The 20,489-nt window shown below is 42.5% G+C and overlaps 2 protein-coding genes and 1 long non-coding RNA gene across 7 annotated transcripts; all 3 read right to left on the reverse strand.

Moving 5' to 3' along the window:
- Nucleotides 1–446: 446 nt before the first annotated feature.
- LOC125548264 lies at nucleotides 447–2,130 on the reverse strand. 3 transcript variants are annotated; one of them, XR_007300963.1, is made up of 3 exons: nucleotides 1,851–2,130; nucleotides 800–928; nucleotides 447–504 (listed from the first exon to the last, which is right to left on the reverse strand). It is a non-coding gene; the product is annotated as an uncharacterized LOC125548264 (long non-coding RNA). The 3 variants fall into 3 exon arrangements; XR_007300964.1 differs by lacking the exon at nucleotides 447–504 and adding an exon at nucleotides 513–567; XR_007300962.1 differs by lacking the exon at nucleotides 447–504 and having other exon boundaries at nucleotides 799–928.
- Nucleotides 2,131–7,751: 5,621 nt separating this feature from the next.
- Nucleotides 7,752–11,999, reverse strand: LOC125543594 (protein TRIGALACTOSYLDIACYLGLYCEROL 4, chloroplastic). Of its 2 annotated transcripts, none has more exons than XM_048706979.1 (5): nucleotides 11,605–11,995; nucleotides 11,007–11,241; nucleotides 10,389–10,743; nucleotides 9,679–10,016; nucleotides 7,752–8,270 (listed from the first exon to the last, which is right to left on the reverse strand). In XM_048706979.1, exons 1-5 carry the CDS (start codon nucleotides 11,868–11,870, stop codon nucleotides 8,073–8,075), a joined length of 1,392 nt encoding a protein of 463 aa, XP_048562936.1. In that variant the 5' UTR covers nucleotides 11,871–11,995; the 3' UTR covers nucleotides 7,752–8,072. The 2 variants fall into 2 exon arrangements, with proteins under 2 accessions (XP_048562936.1, XP_048562938.1); XM_048706981.1 differs by lacking the exon at nucleotides 7,752–8,270 and adding an exon at nucleotides 8,290–9,519 and having other exon boundaries at nucleotides 11,605–11,999.
- Nucleotides 12,000–12,412: 413 nt separating this feature from the next.
- LOC125543593 (5'-nucleotidase domain-containing protein 4) lies at nucleotides 12,413–20,035 on the reverse strand. Of its 2 annotated transcripts, none has more exons than XM_048706977.1 (17): nucleotides 19,607–20,035; nucleotides 19,295–19,392; nucleotides 18,336–18,455; nucleotides 17,949–18,038; nucleotides 17,753–17,868; nucleotides 17,577–17,676; nucleotides 16,768–16,839; nucleotides 16,648–16,695; nucleotides 16,496–16,573; nucleotides 16,277–16,396; nucleotides 16,058–16,163; nucleotides 15,201–15,364; nucleotides 14,499–14,633; nucleotides 14,127–14,257; nucleotides 13,766–13,828; nucleotides 13,601–13,679; nucleotides 12,413–12,921 (listed from the first exon to the last, which is right to left on the reverse strand). In XM_048706977.1, exons 1-17 carry the CDS (start codon nucleotides 19,935–19,937, stop codon nucleotides 12,880–12,882), a joined length of 1,893 nt encoding a protein of 630 aa, XP_048562934.1. In that variant the 5' UTR covers nucleotides 19,938–20,035; the 3' UTR covers nucleotides 12,413–12,879. The 2 variants fall into 2 exon arrangements, with proteins under 2 accessions (XP_048562934.1, XP_048562935.1); XM_048706978.1 differs by having other exon boundaries at nucleotides 12,413–13,034.
- Nucleotides 20,036–20,489: the final 454 nt, after the last annotated feature.

Below are 20,489 nucleotides of genomic sequence, written 5' to 3' on the forward strand. Positions count from 1 at the left end.
GAATTCATGTAACATGTGGTGTTCTCTGAATAACTGAGAAAAACAGAGGAAACAATAGAAGACGGTAAGAAATAACAACTACCTCTAGGAAAGTAGTCTAGAATTCATGTAACATGTGCTGTTCTCTGAATAACTGAGAAAAACAGAGGAAACAATAGAAGATGGTAAGAAATAATTTTATATTGCATAATAAGAATACTTAATGAAGCATTGGGGCATAAGAATATATAAATGACTCCATGGTCAACTCTTTAGCAAGATCTGCACTTCAATCCAAAAGTAAGAGATGCCTGTTGCTGATCACTTGCTAAACGATCAAACATTCATATGGACATTATCACTCACTAACTGGTAAACTGGCACACAAAATACACATGCACGAGGTAATGGCTCTATGGGCGTCAAAAACATCACCAATCCATACCAACAGACGAATTGATGAACAAAGGTGAGGACACATGCGGCTGGCAAGGCAGGAGGAAGCATTGGTAGGTAAGGAGGGAACTGCAACCAAGGAGCTGAGTTTGTTTGCATTCTCAAATCACCGTGTTGATGTTAAATTTATTCCTGAAGATAGAACTAAGGCATCACAAAATATTTGAATGACGGGAGCATAGAGGAATCTGGGAAGCTACATCAGTGTTCAGGTTCACCCATGAACGAAATGATATCACCCCCTACCAAATCCAGCAATCAGTTCAGTGCGGATGCACTAAATGCCAGAATCCGAACCTAGCCAAGCATAAATTTGCCATTCAATAAGAGAAAATTGAAATTATGGGCTGGAGGAAGTACGCACTGGGATGGTACTTCTCGACCAGCAGCATCACCATGCCATCCCCAGCTTATGCATTTTTTACAACGTCATCTTCAAACAGTAGCTAGCATGTGTAGTTTGGCAAGGAATGAATAGTCTGCATGTGGTGATCTGCACATATTATGAACATACATACTAAGGCTTTAGTTCAAATAAATTAGTCCTATTGAATTAGTAATGTACTGTGCTGATTATTAGTCCGACCATGCAAGTACAAGAAAATCAATACAGTAGTGCAAGGTCATACAAGAAAACTGGTCCTACAAAACTAATTCTTTTAGTGTTCAGAATTTATCACCTCAAATTTGTTAGAACCGTACAGGCCAAAAACATTTTCTGCAAATACAATATATGCAGAACTTGGTTCTGTTTACAGTACACATGCCTACAAGCCTAGTTGCTTCAGTTCGCTGGGAATTACCTAGTCAGTCAGGCTCCTTTAGTTCTACAAAATTAACATATACTGAGATCTGTTCAAACTTCTTAAAAAATAGCTATATTAGACGGTTCCCAAATTCAACAAAAGGTGGGTTCAGCCATGCGTACTATCAAAGACCTGACCACTTGAATTTAAAGCAAGATGACAGTTTTATGTACGACCAAACAAGGGCGCAGGTGACAAGATCTCTGCAAAAATCAAGCCATTCAAATGCATTTGAGATCAAAATACATCATGCAGGGACAAATGGTATTAGTTACGCTGTCGTTATTCTACTTTGTTTCTTGAGCAGCGACTCAATTAATATTCTCACTGATCCAGTTTACTCAAGAACTTTTGAACCAGTTCCAGGACTCCTATGGACTAAGGTACTCTAGCTGCTTGGATCTTTCATAGGATCTAATTAGAACCAATTCTATGGGTGGTTTATCTTTTTAGAACTATTAGCATTCACTCAGTGGAGAAGTGCAAGCAGGAGCTGACTTCAGTTGGAATAAGTGTGCTAGAAAATGTGGCCAATAGATTGTACGTCGGCAAAGTATGAACTGAAACACTTGAGGAACCCAGTGTTAAAAGTGGATGTTAAATTCAGACCTTATCAATGCAGGGTGTGAATCCCAAACACTAAACACGATCTGCAGGCATAAAAAGAAACAAATAATCTTTAGATTCTCCCCTGCAGAATAGTAAAATAATAACATTTTGATTCCTGGACAGCTCCTTCCTCCAAATCACATTCAGGTGACCCTTCTCCACTCTCAAATCCTCCTTCTGGGGCCGAAGATTTGGAGGGCCGCATCTCAGATTCTCAAATAGATAATAGAGCAAGTAGAAACCAATCCAATCCAATCCTCCTGCAGCAGCAGAGAGGGAGTTGCACGAGCGCGAACACGAACAGAGGGCATCTCAGATTCCTCAAATAGATAATAGAGCAAGTAGAAGCCAATCCAATCCAATCCTCCTGCAGCAGCAGAGAGGGAGCTGCACAAGCGCGAACACGAACAGAGGACAACACCCATCCGCTTGTGTGAGAAATCTAAATCAGAGGACCAAATCGAATAGAGACAAACGCGTGGAGGAGGTGAAGAGGGACGAGCGGGCACCTTGACGAGCTCCGTGGCGTCGACGTCCCGAGAAGAAGCACACGGATGGGGGACGGCCGGTGGACGGAGCGATCGTGTAACGCCCTCGATGCGGCTATAGCTCCCACGTGTCGAGGCACGACTTAGAGACATAACCGCATTGAAAGCAATGTCGCAAGTCAGGCAATCATTACAACAACCCATGTAATATATAATAAAAGGGGGAAGAACATAGTTGGCTTACACTCGCCACGTCACATCAGAGTACATAAATAACATCCATCAGACAAACACTCATGGCCCGACTACGGCGCCAAAATGGAAAAGAACCCAACATGCGACAAGGCCCTGAATCAAACCCCAACTAGGCACCACTACTGATCATCGGGAAAGGAAACATAATAACGCTGAGAGTCCTCGTCGAACTCCCACTTGAGCTCGTACTCGTCACCTGGAGCGGAATCGCCTGGACCTGCATCTGGAGTTATAGTATCTGTGAGCCACAGGGACTCAGCAATCTCGCACCCTCGCGATCAAGACTATTTAAGCTTATAGAAATGGATAAGGCAAATATATGTGGAGCTGCAGCAAGCGACTAGCATATGTGGTGGCTAACTTATACGCAAAAGAGAGCGAGAAGAGGAGGCAAAGCGCGAGCGAGAACCTAGAGGAACAACCTGCGCAAGCATTACTCCAACACCGTGTCCACTTCCCGGACTCCGCCGAGAAGAGGCCATCACGGTAACACACTCGGTTGATTCATTTTAATTAATTAAGGTTTAAGTTATCTACAACCGGATATCAACAAATTCCCATCTGCCCATAACCGCGGGCACGGCTTTCGAAAGTTCAATCCCTGCAGGGGGGTCCCAACTTAGCCCATGACAAGATCTCATGGTCAATGAAGGAATAGACCTCCTCCCAAGACGTTCCGATCAGACTCGGTATCTCGGTAACTCAAGACACTTCGACAGGTTAAAACAAGACCAGCAACACCGCCCGAATGTGCCGACAAATCCCGATAGGAGCTGCACATATCTCTTTCTCAGGGCACACTCAGATGAGCGCTCCATACAACTAAAACCAAACCTCGAGTTTCCCCGAGGGGGCGCTTCACAGGACTCTAGTTTGGACCAACACTCAGAGGAGCACTGGCCCGGGGGGGGGGGTTAAAATAAGATGACCCTTGAGTCTGCAGAACCCAAGGGAAGGAAAAAGGCTAGGTGGCAAATGGTAAGACCAATGTTGGGCATTGCTGGAAAAGCTTTAATCAAGGCGAACTATCAAGGGGTTCCCATTATAACCCAACCGCGTAAGGAACGCAAAATCCGGGAACATAACACCGATATGACGGAAACTAGGGCGGCAAGAGTGGAACAAAACACTAGGCGAGAGGCCGAGCCTTCCACCCTTTACCAAGTACATAGATGCATTAAGATAACATAGCAATATAGTGATATCCCAACAAGTAAATAAATGTTCCAACAAGGAACGGCTCCAATCTTCACCTGCAACTAGCAACGCTATAAGAGGGGCCGAGCAAAGCGGTAACATAGCCAAACAACGGTTTGCTAGGACAAGGTGGGTTAGAGGTTCCACATGGCAATTGGGAGGCTGACAAGCAAATGGTAGGCATCGTAGCATTGGCAAAGCAAGAGCGAGCAAACTAGCATAGCAAAGATAGTAGTGATTTCGAGGATATGATCATCTTGCCTGCACAGTTGTCAGAGTTGACTGGATCCTCACAAGCAAACTCAACGGGCTCCTCGGTAGCGAACTCGTCTCCCGGCTCTACCTAACAAGACAAACAAGCAACAAGGATACAATCAACCACGTGCAAGACCAAGCAATATGATGAAATGATGATATGCTATGCGGGATGCGATGCGGGATGCAAAATGCAAGATATGACAGGAAATGCATGAACCTGGACTCAACTTGGAATTTCAAGGGTGCCACTGGATAGAGGGGATGAAATCGCTTGAAAACGATATAAGGATCATTGGAATCGGAGTTACGGTTTGGAAATGGCAAGCGTTTTAAGATATGACACCGGTCTGCGATTTACAGCAAGTAGGCATCTAAATGCAACGAAATGAACATGCTACAGCCACCAAACAAGACAAAAAAATACATGGCAGGGATGCACACAAGATGCTTAACAAAATACTAGCACTGAGCCACGTCCAATTCATCCATTATGAGGTTCAAACAAGCATGGCAAAAACGCAAATGCAAAACAGATTCCAGACTTGGTGAAATTAACACTAGTCTGAAATTTCAGATCACGAAGCCCTCTTCGGAGCAGCAAAACAACATGATACATGACCTGAACATGACAAGTAAGAACATGGCATGGAGCTACTCAACAAGCTTAACAAAAGACCCAAAGTGACCTGGGGCCAAAAGGGTTCATAAAATATATTAACGGGCACACGAACATAGCATAAAACACAATCAGTTTTCAGACTTAGTGAAAACTGAGACATGCTGAAATATAACTCACGAAGGCATGAAAACGAGCTCGATGCACTCACCACGGTGCAATTCATGGCAAGGCAAGCATACAGCCATTAATAAGACACAAAATACAAGCTAGACATGGCAAGAACAATGGCATAGCATACACGGATCAACTACAACAACGCCGGCAAAATCGCAAACGAGTTGACGATCTGCCCAGATTCCCCACGAAGCAAAAGTAGAGCTCGATTGACTCAATCTATGGTGCTCCATAATTGCAAACAAAGACATGGATGGATATAGCATAACATGAATAACAAAAGTCCCTTACTGATCATCCTCAAAAGAGGCACGGATCCTTAGGAAACAAGCTGAACATATGGCATCATGAACTAAAATATCCCAGACTTAGTGAAAACAACTAAGTCCCTGAAAATAGATTTCCCGGTTGCCTCACTTTGCAAGCTTGCACAAGTCACCACACACATCCTAAAAATGCATGGGTTGCACCTCTGGAAAGAAGACAAAATGCTTAACAAAACATATGAAGGACTCACAGGCATAGCATACACACAATAATCATGGCAAAAATGACAAAAGTCTAAGATGAACTAACAGATCTGACAATTAACTCACGAAGCCTCCTTCTAACAGCATTTTGGGCATCAAGATGAACTCAAATGAAAATGATGCGATGTAATGAAATGATGTACTCATCGAGACTAAGATTTTGATATATCATATGTCCAAAACGGAGCTACGGACGCAAAGTTACGGGGCCTCGAACAGAGCATCTTGGATCAAGAATTTCAGGACTTAGAGAAAATTCCACCTCGCGAAAATTAGGGTTACTGTAGCTGGATCTAGATCGGGCACTGTTCACCGAAGCTCGCCGGATCCGGCGCTCGCCGGCGGCTGGCGTGGAGGAGGCGGCCGGGGTGGCACGGCCGGGAGGTGGCGGCGGTCGGCGGGGCCGGGAGGCGGCGCGGCCGGGCCGGCCTGGGGCGGCGGACGGCGGCAGCGGCAGGCGGCAGGGTCGGCGTGGAGTGGCCGGGCCGGGCGGCGGGCGGAGATGAGCTCGCGGGGGCTTCCCGCGGGCCTGGCGGGCCTCGGGCGCCGACGGCGAAGCGGTCCCGCGAGCGCTGACGTGGCGGCGGTGGGATGGCGATTTTTGTCCGGCCGGGTCGGACGTGTCCGGCGTGGCGCGGGGCGATTTTTTTTAGAACTAGGGTTCGAGGAGGAAGACGAGATCCGAAATTGGAGGGGGTATATATAGGCATAAGTAGAGCTAGGAGAGTCCAAATGAGGTGCGGTTTTCGGCCACGCGATCGTGATCGAACGCTCTAGGACATGGAGCAGAGTTTGGTGGGTTTTGGGCCAAAATGGAGGGGTGTTGGGCTGCAACACACACGAGGCTTTTTCGGTCCCTCGGTTAACCGTTGGAGTATCAAACGAAGTTCAAATGGTACGAAACTTGACAGGCGGTCTACCGGTAGTAAACCAAGGCCGCTTGGCAAGTCTCGGTCCAATCCGGAAATGTTTAATCCCCACACACGAAAGAAAGCTAGAAATGGCCACCGGAGGAGAACGAAGCGCCGGAATGCAAAACGGACAACGGGGAAAATGCTCGAATGCATGAGATGAACAAGTATGCAAATGTAATGCACATGATGATATGATATGAGATGCATGAAAACGAAAACAACACACGGAGACAAAGACCCGAACCCGAGAAATAAATATAACTTAATGCCGGAAACGGCAAGAGTTGGAGTACAAATTGGGAAAGTTACATCCGGGGTGTTACAGATCGCTCACGGACAGGAAGCTCGGGTGCAGGCTTAGCGGCCTCGCGGCGCCGACGAGGGGAGGAAGTGGCAGCTAACGCCGGCCATCGTCGTGGCTCTCCCTGTCGACTGTCGCTCGCTTCTCCCCACCGCTTCCCGCTGTCCACCCTGTCGTGGCTCTCCGCCTCTCCCTGCCGGTTGCCGCCCGCTTCTCCCACCGCTTCCCGTTGTTCACCCCTGCTCTCAATGGAGACGACCTGAGCCCGATCTGGACCAGGCGACGTCGAAGGAGGAGGGAGGTGGAGGGGCTACGCCGAGGGAGAGGAAGAGGAAGAGAAGGAGGCGATGGGAGGAAGCGAGCGCTCGGGAATAAAAGGAGACGTGGCCACGGCCGCTAGTTGGGCGCACGGGCTCATCCTTTATATGTTCAGTTCAATGTTCGTTGCGTGCAACTGGACCAAGGATGAGAAGCCTAAAGAGCAAGAGGAAGAGGAAGCACGTGCTCTGAAGAAAATTAGGTATTGGGTCCCTGCCGACTTAATTGCAATCTTGGGGCGATCCGTGAAACACCTACTCCCTCCATTTACAAATATAAGTCTTTTTAAAGATTGCAACAAGTGACTACATACGAAGCAAAATGAGTGAATCTGTACTCTAAAATATGTCTACATATATCCGTATGTTGTAGTTCATTTGAAATGTCTAAAAAGACTTATATTTAGAAACGGAGGGAGTAGTATCTTTGCTACTTCACATGTTTACTTTTCCTTTACATAATGAATTAGAGTTATTGGCTCCTTATGAACAAGGAAAGAGTCACTATCCAATGATAAGCGGATTTTTATGATGAGAGATATCATTGCAACATATTGCTATTTTATTTAGATGCATGGATTAGGATGAACGCTACTGCATCATTACTTAATGATAATTATATAGCCTTCCACATCGCTAGTATCAATTGCTAAGTGAAGGTTGATAATTCCATGAGATAACTTATTTTTTTGTTTTGATTGTCAGTCAAGGACACAAAGAGTAATCCTAGGCATGAGCCTAGCCAAAAATTATTCATTCAGAACAAGCAGTGTGTAAGGTGAAACTCCCAAACCATATAATGATGGATTGATGAACAAAGAGCAAGCGTGGCTAGTGAAAGTACGAAATACAATTAGAATGTATTCTCAATTGATGGACAATGTGAATACATAACAACTGTCCTAGAACTGAAATAATCATTTCCTCCATGGATTACTCTATAGCAGAAACTATTTTACCCGAAGAGCAGCATGGCAGGACCGATGATCCAACATGTCAAAGTAGTATAACCCAACAAAATCCAATGGTGTTGTATGCATAGGCTTGATAAAACGCAGCATCGACCATTCATACAATTATGCTTGTGACCTTCAACGAGACCTTCGACATGAGATGGAACCTTATGTGCTTGTGACCTTCGACGTGAGATGGGACCTTTATGTGCTTCATCAGACCTCAAAGAAACGAAGCTCCACCATTGCTTCCTGATGCTTGGGCGAATACCAAGCTGTGGCCTTTGCTGAACCCAGGACCTTCAGAGCCCAATCAATGGCGAAGACTGAGTCGTCCACTCGGACAAAATGGTCTTGACTTCTTGGGTCAATGGCAACAGAAGATTCAACACGAAAGCTGAATGGCCCAACTATCTGCGCAAGGAACAAAGGATAGCTTTACTGAGTTTTTAACTCTTTATGATAGCTTTGTAGTGCCTGCACACTGCGATCCTCTTGTCTGGTTAATTCATCTGCTTGGAATATATTGAAGGAAGGCAACAGGAGAAAAATGATATAAAAGGTCTTATATTAGTTTACAGAGGGAGTACTTACCAGTACTGATTCCTAAGTTCTAGGAAGGTGATACCATCTAACAGTAATAAAACCCATCAAGCCAAAAAGGTAACTACACAGGGAAAAAACAGTATTTGCCACTTGAAACAAATGGTATTCATACATGGCACTCCATGTGTCACTGACATGTGGTGGCAAAAAATTATCCTGTAGCCTCTGAGATTTCAGTAATGAAATGTGTTCCGCAATAACAGAGTAACTGGTGGGAGAAGTTATAAGCAATAGGACTTGCAATACAGGTCATAGCCCCATAGTACCTGCTACCACGCATTTTCTCTAAGGCTCAGTATCGACCTTACTAATAGCTAAGGAGTTTGGAGTTCTACATCTAAGCATAACCTAATCCTAACTCATGACATGATTAAGCTCTCATGCGATGCATCCATTAGCAATAGATCAATATATGCTAGCTTCTCTTAATACTTGTTTTACTTGTTAGTCCTCAGTACCCAACTTTTCTAATCCTTGTGTACAGTTTGACAAATAACTGAAACGATCGAAGAAAACAAAAAAGATAGGAAAGTAGAATAGGCGGATTCTGGAACCCCAAGGATTCAATGGCACTCCCTCCGTCTCATAATGTAAGACGTCTTATATTATGGGACGGAGGGAGTATATGGATATGGAAAATGTAAGATTCCCGATCCTAGCGGGAAAAGGCGGGGAACAGATACCCAATATGATAGGATCCTTGGGAGGAACTTTTGGTAATGGTCTTGATCCTCTATGCTAAACCAATAGACTGGCCATCAGTCAGAAAACTAATGGTAACTGGCAGAGTTCAGTTACTGGATACCTTCTCCTAACCAATTTGCTTATTGATTTCAAGAAAATGTTACCAAGATAAAATTAACATATGACAGGACACCAATCAAGTTTTCCTAAAGAAAACATAGAGATGTATGTATTATGTTTGATATAGAATAGCATTGTGTCAATCTATTCCTGCTGGAAAGTGACAGTATAACTAAGCTCTTCGACACCTTGATTAATCAAATAGCAATGCATGTCAGGCAAAAACTCTTCCACCTTAAGGTTATTGGCTGAACTGAAAAAGAAAATAAAGATTTCGAAATGATTTGACATCTCAAATCCAAAAAAAGGAGTAAGAGTATCATGCTTTGTGGCGTGACAGTCTGCATACAGAATGACCTTCTAGTTCTAGGTAACAGAGCACAAAGTGAAATGAAAGGAAAATATGATTCACCTGTTGTTGAAGAGAAACAATCACATCTGGACAAACATCACAGAATGTCTCTAAATCAGGGCGTCTAGAGAAGAAAAAATCTTGCGCTAGACGAGAAGCACCACGTAAGAACAAAGATCCCGAGGATATATCTAATCGGGCACTGACCCTTGTCAAATCCAGGAAAAGCCTCTGGAAATTTCCATGTTGAGCTGTAAAAGTAACAGAAGCAAAGAGATCTGCAAATGCAGCAAACTTATTCCTCTCGTGGAACACTCTGAAGGCATTGCTTTTTCGCATTTCGTCTGGCACTGAAATTCTTTTTGAACAATCCCCCAAAGAACCACTGGCTACTGCACCTGGATGAACAAAATGAGGCAGGAAACAGTAAACCGTTTGGTGCTGGCGACCTATAAATCCAATACAGGGTCATAAAGTAGTTCGTGATAATATATCCAGAGAAAGTGCACAAGATTTTGGCTTGCAAAATCTTGTGATACATTGGAACACCAGGGAAAACGTTGGTTAAATTATCATATATTCTTGAAATGTGACAGTGAGCAGGACATGGCATGTGAGTGAAACTGTTGTCAAAAACAAAACCTCTAAGCAAGTAGACCCAAGAACTTTTCTGAAAGCAGCTTAGAGAATAAGTCACTGAAGCTCAAGGACAGATTTCACAACTACAGAGATGTAATCAGCACAACACTAAAACATGGTAAGATTCTTACCAACAATTCCAGTGAATGAAACATGAGGGTCTGAGAGAAATGCATCATAAGGCTGAACCATTTTTAGCTTGTCTTCTTTCTTCCTCCAAGCATCAATACTTCTCTTGATGGAAATAGCTGCCTTAGCACACAAACCAGGTAGCAGAGCGAGAGGAACATCATTGGTTTCATCACCACCAAAACATTTTGGCTCCCCGCTATTCTGTTGTAACAATAGATGATAACTCAATCCAGAACTGGAGCCGACTGAAGCAAGATCAGCTGACAATGATAAAGGCACATCCCAGTACACCCCCTGTTTATCAACAAATAACCCAGGCCAGGACGCTGCTAATGTAAGATTTTGTTGAGGAAGCTGCAAACAGTAAATAGAATGGTTCAGTTCATCCAAACATTCAGAACAGCAACAGTAGCATCAGTTCAGTAAACTAGTCATTCACAAAACAGAGCAAGATCAAGTATTCCATAAATCCATCACAACCTTTTGAAGACTACATGTCCTAATCGGCATACATGAAGAAAATAAGATTTAGTGAGAAATGGCAGCGCAAACAGAATAGAATACACGCAAATAGCTAACTATATACCAAAGAGCCTAAGAGCATCCAGGTGTTTTGCCTTGTGGTGAATAATCGCTTTGCCTCGGTCCCCCTTGTTGATATTGTACAACTCCAGCAGCAATTCCGTGTCTGGTGTGATCAAGAGTTCCGTGCCAACACCTAGAGAAATGACATCGCGCAAATGCCTCTTGAGATCATTGGACCAGGGGACCCCTTCTTGCCGATTTGACAACTTCTCTTTCACGACTGCCACAAGCTGCTGTACATGAAGCTGCTCCAAGATAGTAAACGACCTGAGCAGATCGCATTAAGTTGTTAGTGAACATGAGGTTTGGGCACATACTTGTTACACATGAATCAAAATCATTGCAATTATACGGTTAGTATTCATGCAAGCAGGCAAGGTTCAAATAAACGAACACAATAACCAGACACAAGGCATTCAGAAACAACTACCTAAGAAATCTACGACTAATATTCCATCCACTCGGATGTGATGTGGCTGGTACGTGTGGAAATGCCATTGGAATCGGCATCTTGTATACCACATTTCACTACCTATCAACCGCGGCAACCTTGGAAGGGTGCAGATACGTAAGTACGACCGTTTCTGGCAGGATTGTTGGTGAGTTTGGTTGTGAGGGGAGGGGGGTTACCAGTTGTGGGCGAGATGGAGGAGGTGCGCGTGATGGAGGGAGAGACCGGCGCGGGAGGCGGAGAAGGATGGGACGAGCGGGGAGGCCATGAAGCGGTGGAAGAAGTCGAGCTGCTTGGTGCGGGTGACGCGGGGCCCCCGCGAGAGGCCCAGGGGCAGCGGGTCGCCCGGGACCGGGCGCGCCGTGCCCTCCATCGTCGCCGGGGACTCCACGTCCAGCTCCCACCTCCCTTCCCTGTCCGTCAGCCACCGCATCTGCCGCAACATCGCCGCCGACGCCGCTTTCGCCGGGCGGCGCTTTGCCTTTCTCTCGGGTTGTTCTTTCGCTTTGTGCTGCGTCGGAGTGTTGCAGCTGTTGCGGTGCGTCCCGAGGATAGGGGGGTGACGAGCCACGCTTGCTGTGACGGAGCATGGCGAGTGCCTACGTGGCAAATAACATGTAAACTGGGTCTTTTTTTTAAGAAAAAAAAACAGCGAGCCTTGTCCATTTCCATTAGAGAAACTGCCACAAGTAAACTGGGCCAATAGGTGCTGATTACTCTCTTTTTTTTTGCAAAATATGATTAAGCTGGTACTGGATCTAACATCTACCCGATGTAAGCCAAAATTCGTAGGAAAAATGCTCCTATTTTTCTTATTGTTTTTGAGATAGCTGACAACTCATTCCAAGCAGTGAAAAATGCTCCTATATACAGCGAATTTAAAACGCCTGAATTCAGTAGAATTTTACTGAAAACAGGCAATTCACACAAATAATCCAGGAAAACCGCACATACCAAGGACCTCCTGGCGGCATGGAGAACATAGGCTTACAACGAGAAGATGAAATCTTTCATCCATGAATAGAGATTCAATCGGTTCATTATACACAAGTTTCGCACAAATTAAGTTACATAAACTGCCGGATCTCCGCTGTGTAACACTTCACATGGTCCGCTAAAAATCACACTGGTCATCATTCTTATTCCTCACCAAACCAAAACAAACGACCACGACAGTCGCTTACTGTAAGAATCTAATCGTGTGAAAACTTAAAACTAGCTAATGACTTTAGCTGTACTGGCACACGGCCATATAAATTACTTACACTCCCGGAAAAAATAGTACTTACACATCGCAACATCTCGCGAATCAGCAGTCTTTGCCCAGTATCCAGGAGCTTGGTGCAGCCCAGTAACTACGGCCACACAGTCCTTACCAAGTTGCAATTCTTCTTATTTCCATCGCCTAGTCTCCGCGCGTGATTAGATATAGAGGGAACTCGTTGACACCAATGTTATTGATCGCGGGAATAAGAATGGACATCGTGTGCAAGCGTCTAAGAGGTGCGTAAAGGATTAGCAACAATTCAAAGTGAAACAACGAACAACTGTGGATACGACAGAGTAATTCGTCGATGCAACCAATGTCAATGTAGAACGTACCCTAGGCCTGTTTTCAACAAATTTAAGTGGAGGCCACACAGTTAGTCAACAAATTTAAGTGGAGGCCACATAGTTAGTATAGCATGTACAAATAGCGTGCTCATGTTGATGTTCTTTTACTGTTTTTCTTTATAGATTTGTAACACAGTAACAGCTATTGTGGTGATTTTCAGGTACGCAGATTGTTCAAGTGACCTGGAGCACTTTTCAATCTGCTGCGTTGGTAGTTTCACGACATCAGGTATATATGATAAATATATTCTACCTCTGCCTACTCCCATTGGCACAAAATGCTCTTAGCAAGAGGAGAACTACTTGAAGGCAAGTGACAAAGAAAATAACTTCACTAGGCAAACCAACAGAATGCCCTTTCCTAAAACCATGTCTAACATTCTTTTTACATATTCCGAGGCATTTGCGGAGTGATTGTGTCATCTTGTTTACTGCTATAACGTGTCTTCAGTGATTGTAGTGGAGAATTGCCACTCTAAAGGCTCAGGTAATAAACACGAGCACAATGCAAAATGACAAAAAGGTAACAGGACACAATATTATATAGATCTGTGCATTTACCTGTTCTTGTGATCGAAAATACATGAATGGAGTGTAGTGTAGAAAGTTTGAAACCCTTGAAGTGTATATATCAGCATATCTACAACAAAGGAAAAATAGTTGCATTTACACAAATAAGCCAGTGGTCTATAAAATATGCAGCAATACGAAAACATAACCACTCACTTCTCAATTTGCCTGGTTAGATGACTCTTGTCCCATAGGCCAGCGCGTGACAGCCAACCCCATCTTAAAGAGGAAATAACATTTGCTTAGTTTATCTTACTACAATTAGATCGTATGCAACAAACCAGGAGATATATGAACGACATAGGACATTAGTTCCAGAGTGACGGGAATTGTAGACATTAGAAATAAGAAGCAAAATAGAAGTTATGCCCTGAAATTTTTACAGCAGCCAAACTTAACAGCCATTTCTTCTGCGAGGAACACATTTGATGTGGAAGATATGCTGGAAACGACACATTTTTTGTACGTCTTGACATAAAATATGCTCATAGGAACTTGGCAGTAGTGATCGTTATACCTTTTATTGAAAAGTTCTCCATCTGATTCCAGCAATGGCACGATCTTTTCATCTAATCTCTGCATAACAATGAGCAACTTTTGCATACTTTCTGTAAGCTCCTGATCATTCATACAAGTTGCAGCAAGCGTCTGGAAAAGAGTGAAATCGAGATATTAGCGCAAGCATATTAAGAACTCAACAAAATCGTCAGAGCCTGCAAGCAGAAACAAAATCATGAGACTATCTTTGCTTTTGGCTTAAGCTGTAGGTAGTTTCTATGCTGCACCAGTGTTCAGTGAATTGCTGAAATTGTGTTGTTAACTGGTAAAATCTCAAGCTACAAGAGGGAAACATGTTAAATCTTACAAAGGCATTTTTTCACCCTACTACCTGTGCAGGACGTGAATTTGTGCGTCTCTGCAGAGCCAGGCGAAGTTGGTTGAAAAGGTCTCCAACAATTTCCTTTTGTTGTATAAGTGTGACAAGCTTTTCTTTCTGAGCATGGCTTTTGATTAGTGCGTCAAACTGCAATACAGGAGGGGGAAAATTGGTAGCTAGAACAAAAATACTTTTATCAGCAATATGGCACAAACATTAAAACTAAATATAATCCTTTTCTGGGTTCTATTTCAGAGAATTCAGGATCAACAGATGCAAAATATTTCAAATTGACATGGTTAATAGATAACTGCATCATCAGAATTCAGTCCCTCCAAATCAACATGCTGCAAAGTACTTAGATCCCTCTGAAGTTGTGATTTCATCAGTTCGAAATAGATAGACCTAAGTAGCTTGCTTCATGCTTATGCTGAGTTTAGGGACCAAAGAAGGTGACGAATTTATGTACCTAAGTGGGGCAATGGGAAAAGTCTAAGGATCTCTGGTGCAATTTACTCAAGCAAGTAAATTATGTTAAAATGAGTTCAGAAATAAAATGCAATACAGGGAAGCTACCAGTGATAGACTAATAAACTTTTGATAAAAAAAAGCTTATTTACCTCCTATTCCTATACCTAGAATGCGATATACTAATTATAAATGCTATTTAGAACTCGGTTTTGTATTAATTGGTGAGAAAAGTAAGCAACTAACCTCATCTTCCAGTTCTCGGCATATTAATGCTGTCCTCCATCGTAAATGAACCTTTGATTGGCTCACATCTGTAAAAATATGGTCCCCTACATATAATATTTCATCCCCATGAATATCTAGTGACTTCTCAACCATCTGAGCACTACCACCAGAGTACAGGCCACCTAAATACCCAATTAAGAGAAGAGATATGAGTCAGTCAACACACACAAAAAATCCTGGTCAAGCAGGCACATCAGAAACAGACACATGAACAGAAAAGAAATAAGACATGAAAGTTGCAGGATCTAGCAACGTAAGCATAAAAAGGCCAAGGAAGGGAGCTAGCTCATCTGTGGATGAAGATGAACAATGAAACTATAACTGCAAATCATCTTTAAGATCCATAATTATTTTGCAGAAGGGTGTAGTGAAGCAAACCTCATGACTCACGTTATAATACCAAAACAAATACATGTGCATGTCTCTTATGTGATTGCTGGCACATGCACTTTGTCATAGTGGCTATAAAATGGTCAGTGTGCATTTAGATCGTATAAATTCATACGTTAGAGCTTTTATAAATGGTATGTATAATTTTTTTTATTCCTATCTTATCATGAAGTGTTATTTTATTTTTACAAGTATTTATTTCTTGGTCAATCTGAAATATGTCTACAAGTACTTATATGATTTTCCATCAATACTTTATTTTGTTTTAGAAAATTGGGCTTCCAAATCAATTATTACCATACATATTGGCAGTCTGAAATTTGAATGTGGTTCATTACAGTGCAAAAAGAACAGAACAAGTCGAGATTCTATAGAATAGAACTATAGAAGTTAGATTACAACAGTAACAATGTTGAGATTTTCACCTGAATTTGCCTTAAAACAGGGACGCAATAAACCATCTTCAGTAACAACCTCGTACAATGGATGCGAAATTTGGAAAAACTCTGGTTTCCTCGCGGAGACTATAACCTACATTAATACAGAATCGACTAGTCTTCATGAAGTTTGAGTATGATGATAAGCAAAGACTGAGACACAGTTACCTTTAACGTTATCAACATAGAAGGGACATAAATACTCACCATTTCAAATAGATCTCTCCATCCCATATCATTAGGAAGAAAGCGATTGAATGCATGATTCATCATTTTGTTTGTATAGTGGTAATCTGAGTTAGTAATAAGAAGCAACCTTTTTCCAGCCTGATGAGTTGAAAAGGGAAAATCAGTCATTTAGTACAGTAGTATAATGGCTCAAATATTCAAATGGATCATGGGCTGTTAAGGTGACAATATGTTAACCTCCTTTTGATCTAGAAGAGCTAGAGGCAGTTCTGGATCAGGCTCGACAAATCGCTCGGGCTCAGCCATTATTTCGCTCTACATTTCAACCAGCTAAAGAAATTTTAAGACCAGTATCAGTCGTAAGTAAATATATAACGACAAAAGGTTACCTTGAGTTGACCTTCTACATGTGCTCGAAAAAGTGCTTTGGAAACAGCCTGAAATCAACATAGTCCGAATGTTATGACACAACAAGCACGGTCATGCAAAAGAAGCAGCAATGCTCTTACATTGTACAGCCCTTTGTAATCCAGTGGCCCAAGTTCAGCAGGCACGAACCCCTGATCCAACTTGTCAACCATCTGAAACAATAAGAATGACATGTCATTCATGTCTATAAAATTACAAAAATATCATTCAATTTAAGATTGAGAAAATGTTTATCATGACAGGCACAAGGTTATCAACCTGTTATTTGTTTACGGGTTTGCTTTAAAAACATAGCAAATATTTCCTGGATGAATTAAAGCAGGACTAATCATGTTAATGTATATGTCTTGGGGGTAAATACGGTTCAATTTGTGAACACACGGTAAGCTGGATGAGCTTCTTCAAGGAAATGCTTAATCAAATGCCCACTGGAAACTACTCCTTCATTACTGCTACAAACCCCACTACAACCGAAAAGAATAACAACCTGGTATCCTCACATGTCATCATTTCTGTAAATTAATCTGTACATTAAATTAATGTACGAGCCTAAACTGTAACATATGTCATACTCCGCTCCCCCAGAAAACAAGGACACATTTTCAGGGATGAAAGAGAAGAGCACATTAAAATAGCAAGAACTTTCGTCAAGCTAGGATTGGTATCGTATTTTTCCTTTATTTTAAACCACCTTTGCAATTCTTACCAAGTCTTTTACTGACATTGACAAATACTCTGCTTCTAATGAAATGATCTATATTTGAGAGAGAAATCAACTGACGATGGTAGCATATGTAAATGTGAATGATAGTTGTTTATTTAAATGAGTACCTACATATCAAGTGGCATCACACAAGATAATTAACAGATTAAGGAAAAGGTAAGTGACCTGCATGAACATGACAGCTTCTGAAACAGAGAAAAGGGTATTAAGGAACTCCCATGTATCTTCTTTCCGCAGGTCCACCAACTCCCGTCCATATATTTCACTACACGCAAGCATTAATAAGAGTTATAATTCTCCAGCAGCAACAAAATTGACAGAAAAACCTCATCTATGTCTACCTCACAGCACGAGTGGGCAACATTTGGGTACCGTGCATGACCCTCTTGATGTACCCAAAACGGTCAGCTTTTACCAAGTTTCCTTTTACTTTATCCATAATAAGACCCCTAATAACCTGTGAAAGAGTAGTCATGTCACTAAGGGTTATGTATGCCTTCTGCGGTATTACGATAGAGTGCACACGGGTACACTTACCAGGTCAGGATCAAATTCAAGGTCGTCTACTAGGAAACCCATGCTCTTCAGGTTGGCCATCCCATAATCATATGCACGCCCTTCCCAGGCCTACACAAATTTCACAAGACGTCGTTACTTTATATAATTTTTACCATAATAACTATAGTGAAAAACACAAAGAACATTCACTTCATCTAATCCAAGATTTGAGGCTCTATGGAGAGAAGAAAAAACTACAAATAGGATAACTCGTAGTTAGCAGTTAGCACTCATACTGTCCTGCATATGTAATTTTCAGAATTATACATGCCATATCATTTCAGCAAATATGTTAATTTTCTACTTATGCATCCCTCGTTTTCAGAGCATTTAGTAGACAAATCAAGAAAATGGATGTTGAAGTACCATCACGTTGTAATGAATCAATGTATAATCCATGTCATAGCCAATGACACTGATAGATCGAAGATTTAGTGTCCTGGTGCAGAAAATTCCACGAGGAGAGTTCCTTACTGTTAAAGGATCCTGCATTTAGCAAATAGACAGCAATCTTGTGTCACTGGAAGGGTGACTAATTTCTCCATCATCATGATGCTCGATCAAGATATGATTGGCAAAAGAAAAAGAAAAACAATGGAAGTTCAGAATAAAACATTAGCAGGCATAGAATAACCGCAAAACAAATCTATTGTTCCACTGTCCAGAATTTATGGTTAAACGTTTACTTGCAACTTGAGTATCATCTATTCGTCCATTTTGGTAATATTTTTTGTTTTTGCCGTTATCATGTTTCCGCTGCAGTTACTATCCACTAAATGAGTAAATATTGGGCAATTTCAAACTACTTCTAAATAAGACACTTCAATAGAAATTAGGAAATTACTTAAGTGAAGTGCAATTAGGTAGCCTTTTTTGCAAATAAATTAGGTATGTGTTTAAAGAGAAACATATGGATTTTGTTAATCATCTATCCACTAGAAAAAACAGCCATGAAACAATTTTTCCACTATAGATAATCCTATCGAATTACATTACATATAGCTTTAAAGGCTTTATGAATATTATTACCTCCATATCATTTTTGCTTGATACTCTTATTTTACTTTCTCGGTTAATGTTATTACAATTAATGAGAAAATCCATGAAAGTTCTATTTCATCACAAACTGAGGTCCAGGAAGCAGATTTTTATTTTTACTTTTTATAAAAAAGGAAGATTCTAGGCGGAAGTTCTAAGTAACATTGATCGAAACATTAGTAATAGTTCTATAAAATAAATGTTACATAACACGAAAGAATAGAAGAAGCATACCAAACATCAGCAAGGTGAAAATCATGCTAATGGGGTACGGAGTAGAATATTACTGCAATTCCCAGGTCACTGAGTAACGTTTCAGCTTGTCTCGCTTCTTTCCAAGCTATCTCCTCTATAGGACCATGCAATGTTGACTTTCCATTCCCACCTGAAATTCAAGAATTTAGGAGTAATTAGAACAAATTTCTAGCACAATTCTGATACAGTTACGGTGCGTTCCATCGGGAAAAAGAGTATATTATGCCTGATGCTTTTGTCAGACATATGATCGTGTGGTGTCGCCACAATAGTTTCATCAACAAGATGACATCCGCTCAGCAGAGAGGGAGAACTAGCTCAGAATTAGGGAGGTCGGAGCTCACCGAGCGCGTCGAGGTGCCTCCTGCGCACGTTCAAATCCCCTTTGGTGCTCTCCCCGAGGTAGTCCACCTCTGACAGCCTCGACGATGTCACGGAAAAGTACGGCTCCTCATCGTCGTCGTACTCCTCGCTCGGCTCCCCCCTGACCGCCGACGGCTTGCTGGCGTCGAGCGCGTGGCACCGGAGCGACAGCGCAGAGCCTGGGAAGCGGAGGCGAGCCCAGACCCCGAGGCATTGCGGCTGTGGCGGCGGCACTCTGGAGCGCTGCGTAGGCGACAGCCGCGGCGGGAAACAGAGGCAGATGCGCCGCATGAGCTCGACCGGGTCCGCCATTGCCGCGCGCGCGCTGCTGGGGTGCTGGTTGGTTTGCCTTTAGTTGAGACCGGGAGCGACCGCGGATGCGGGGAGTGGATGGGGGAGGTGGGAGGTTAGTGGGGGAGTGGGGACGCCGGCACGGTGTAAATTGGGAAAAAGTTCGAGATACTTTTGAAAAACTCTTTTAAATTCCCTAAGAAATTTCAAATACAGGTCCAACAAAAAGGCTGAAATACGCCCATTTCTTAACTCTCTTCTAACACGCCAGATTCATGCTTACTCGCAACAATTATTGAATTGCTCTCTTCAATGCTGAAGGTATTTTTCATGCTTCCCACGTCTACTGCTTGAGTCACCTTATAAAATGTCAATAAAAGTAATTTTTAAACACGGTACAAACGCAAATGTTTTTATATATAGTGATGATATACACACACTCATCCTTATAAATGCATGCATGCACACTGTAATCTTAGGAGCACCTTTGAAAAATTAAACCAGCACATCATGTTTAGGCTGACGAAGTCATCACAAACATCTTCATAGTCGACAGAAGCACCTCCTTTCATT

This window comes from Triticum urartu, chromosome 3 (genome assembly GCF_003073215.2).
Source record: "Triticum urartu cultivar G1812 chromosome 3, Tu2.1, whole genome shotgun sequence".
Classification (NCBI taxonomy): domain Eukaryota; kingdom Viridiplantae; phylum Streptophyta; class Magnoliopsida; order Poales; family Poaceae; genus Triticum; species Triticum urartu.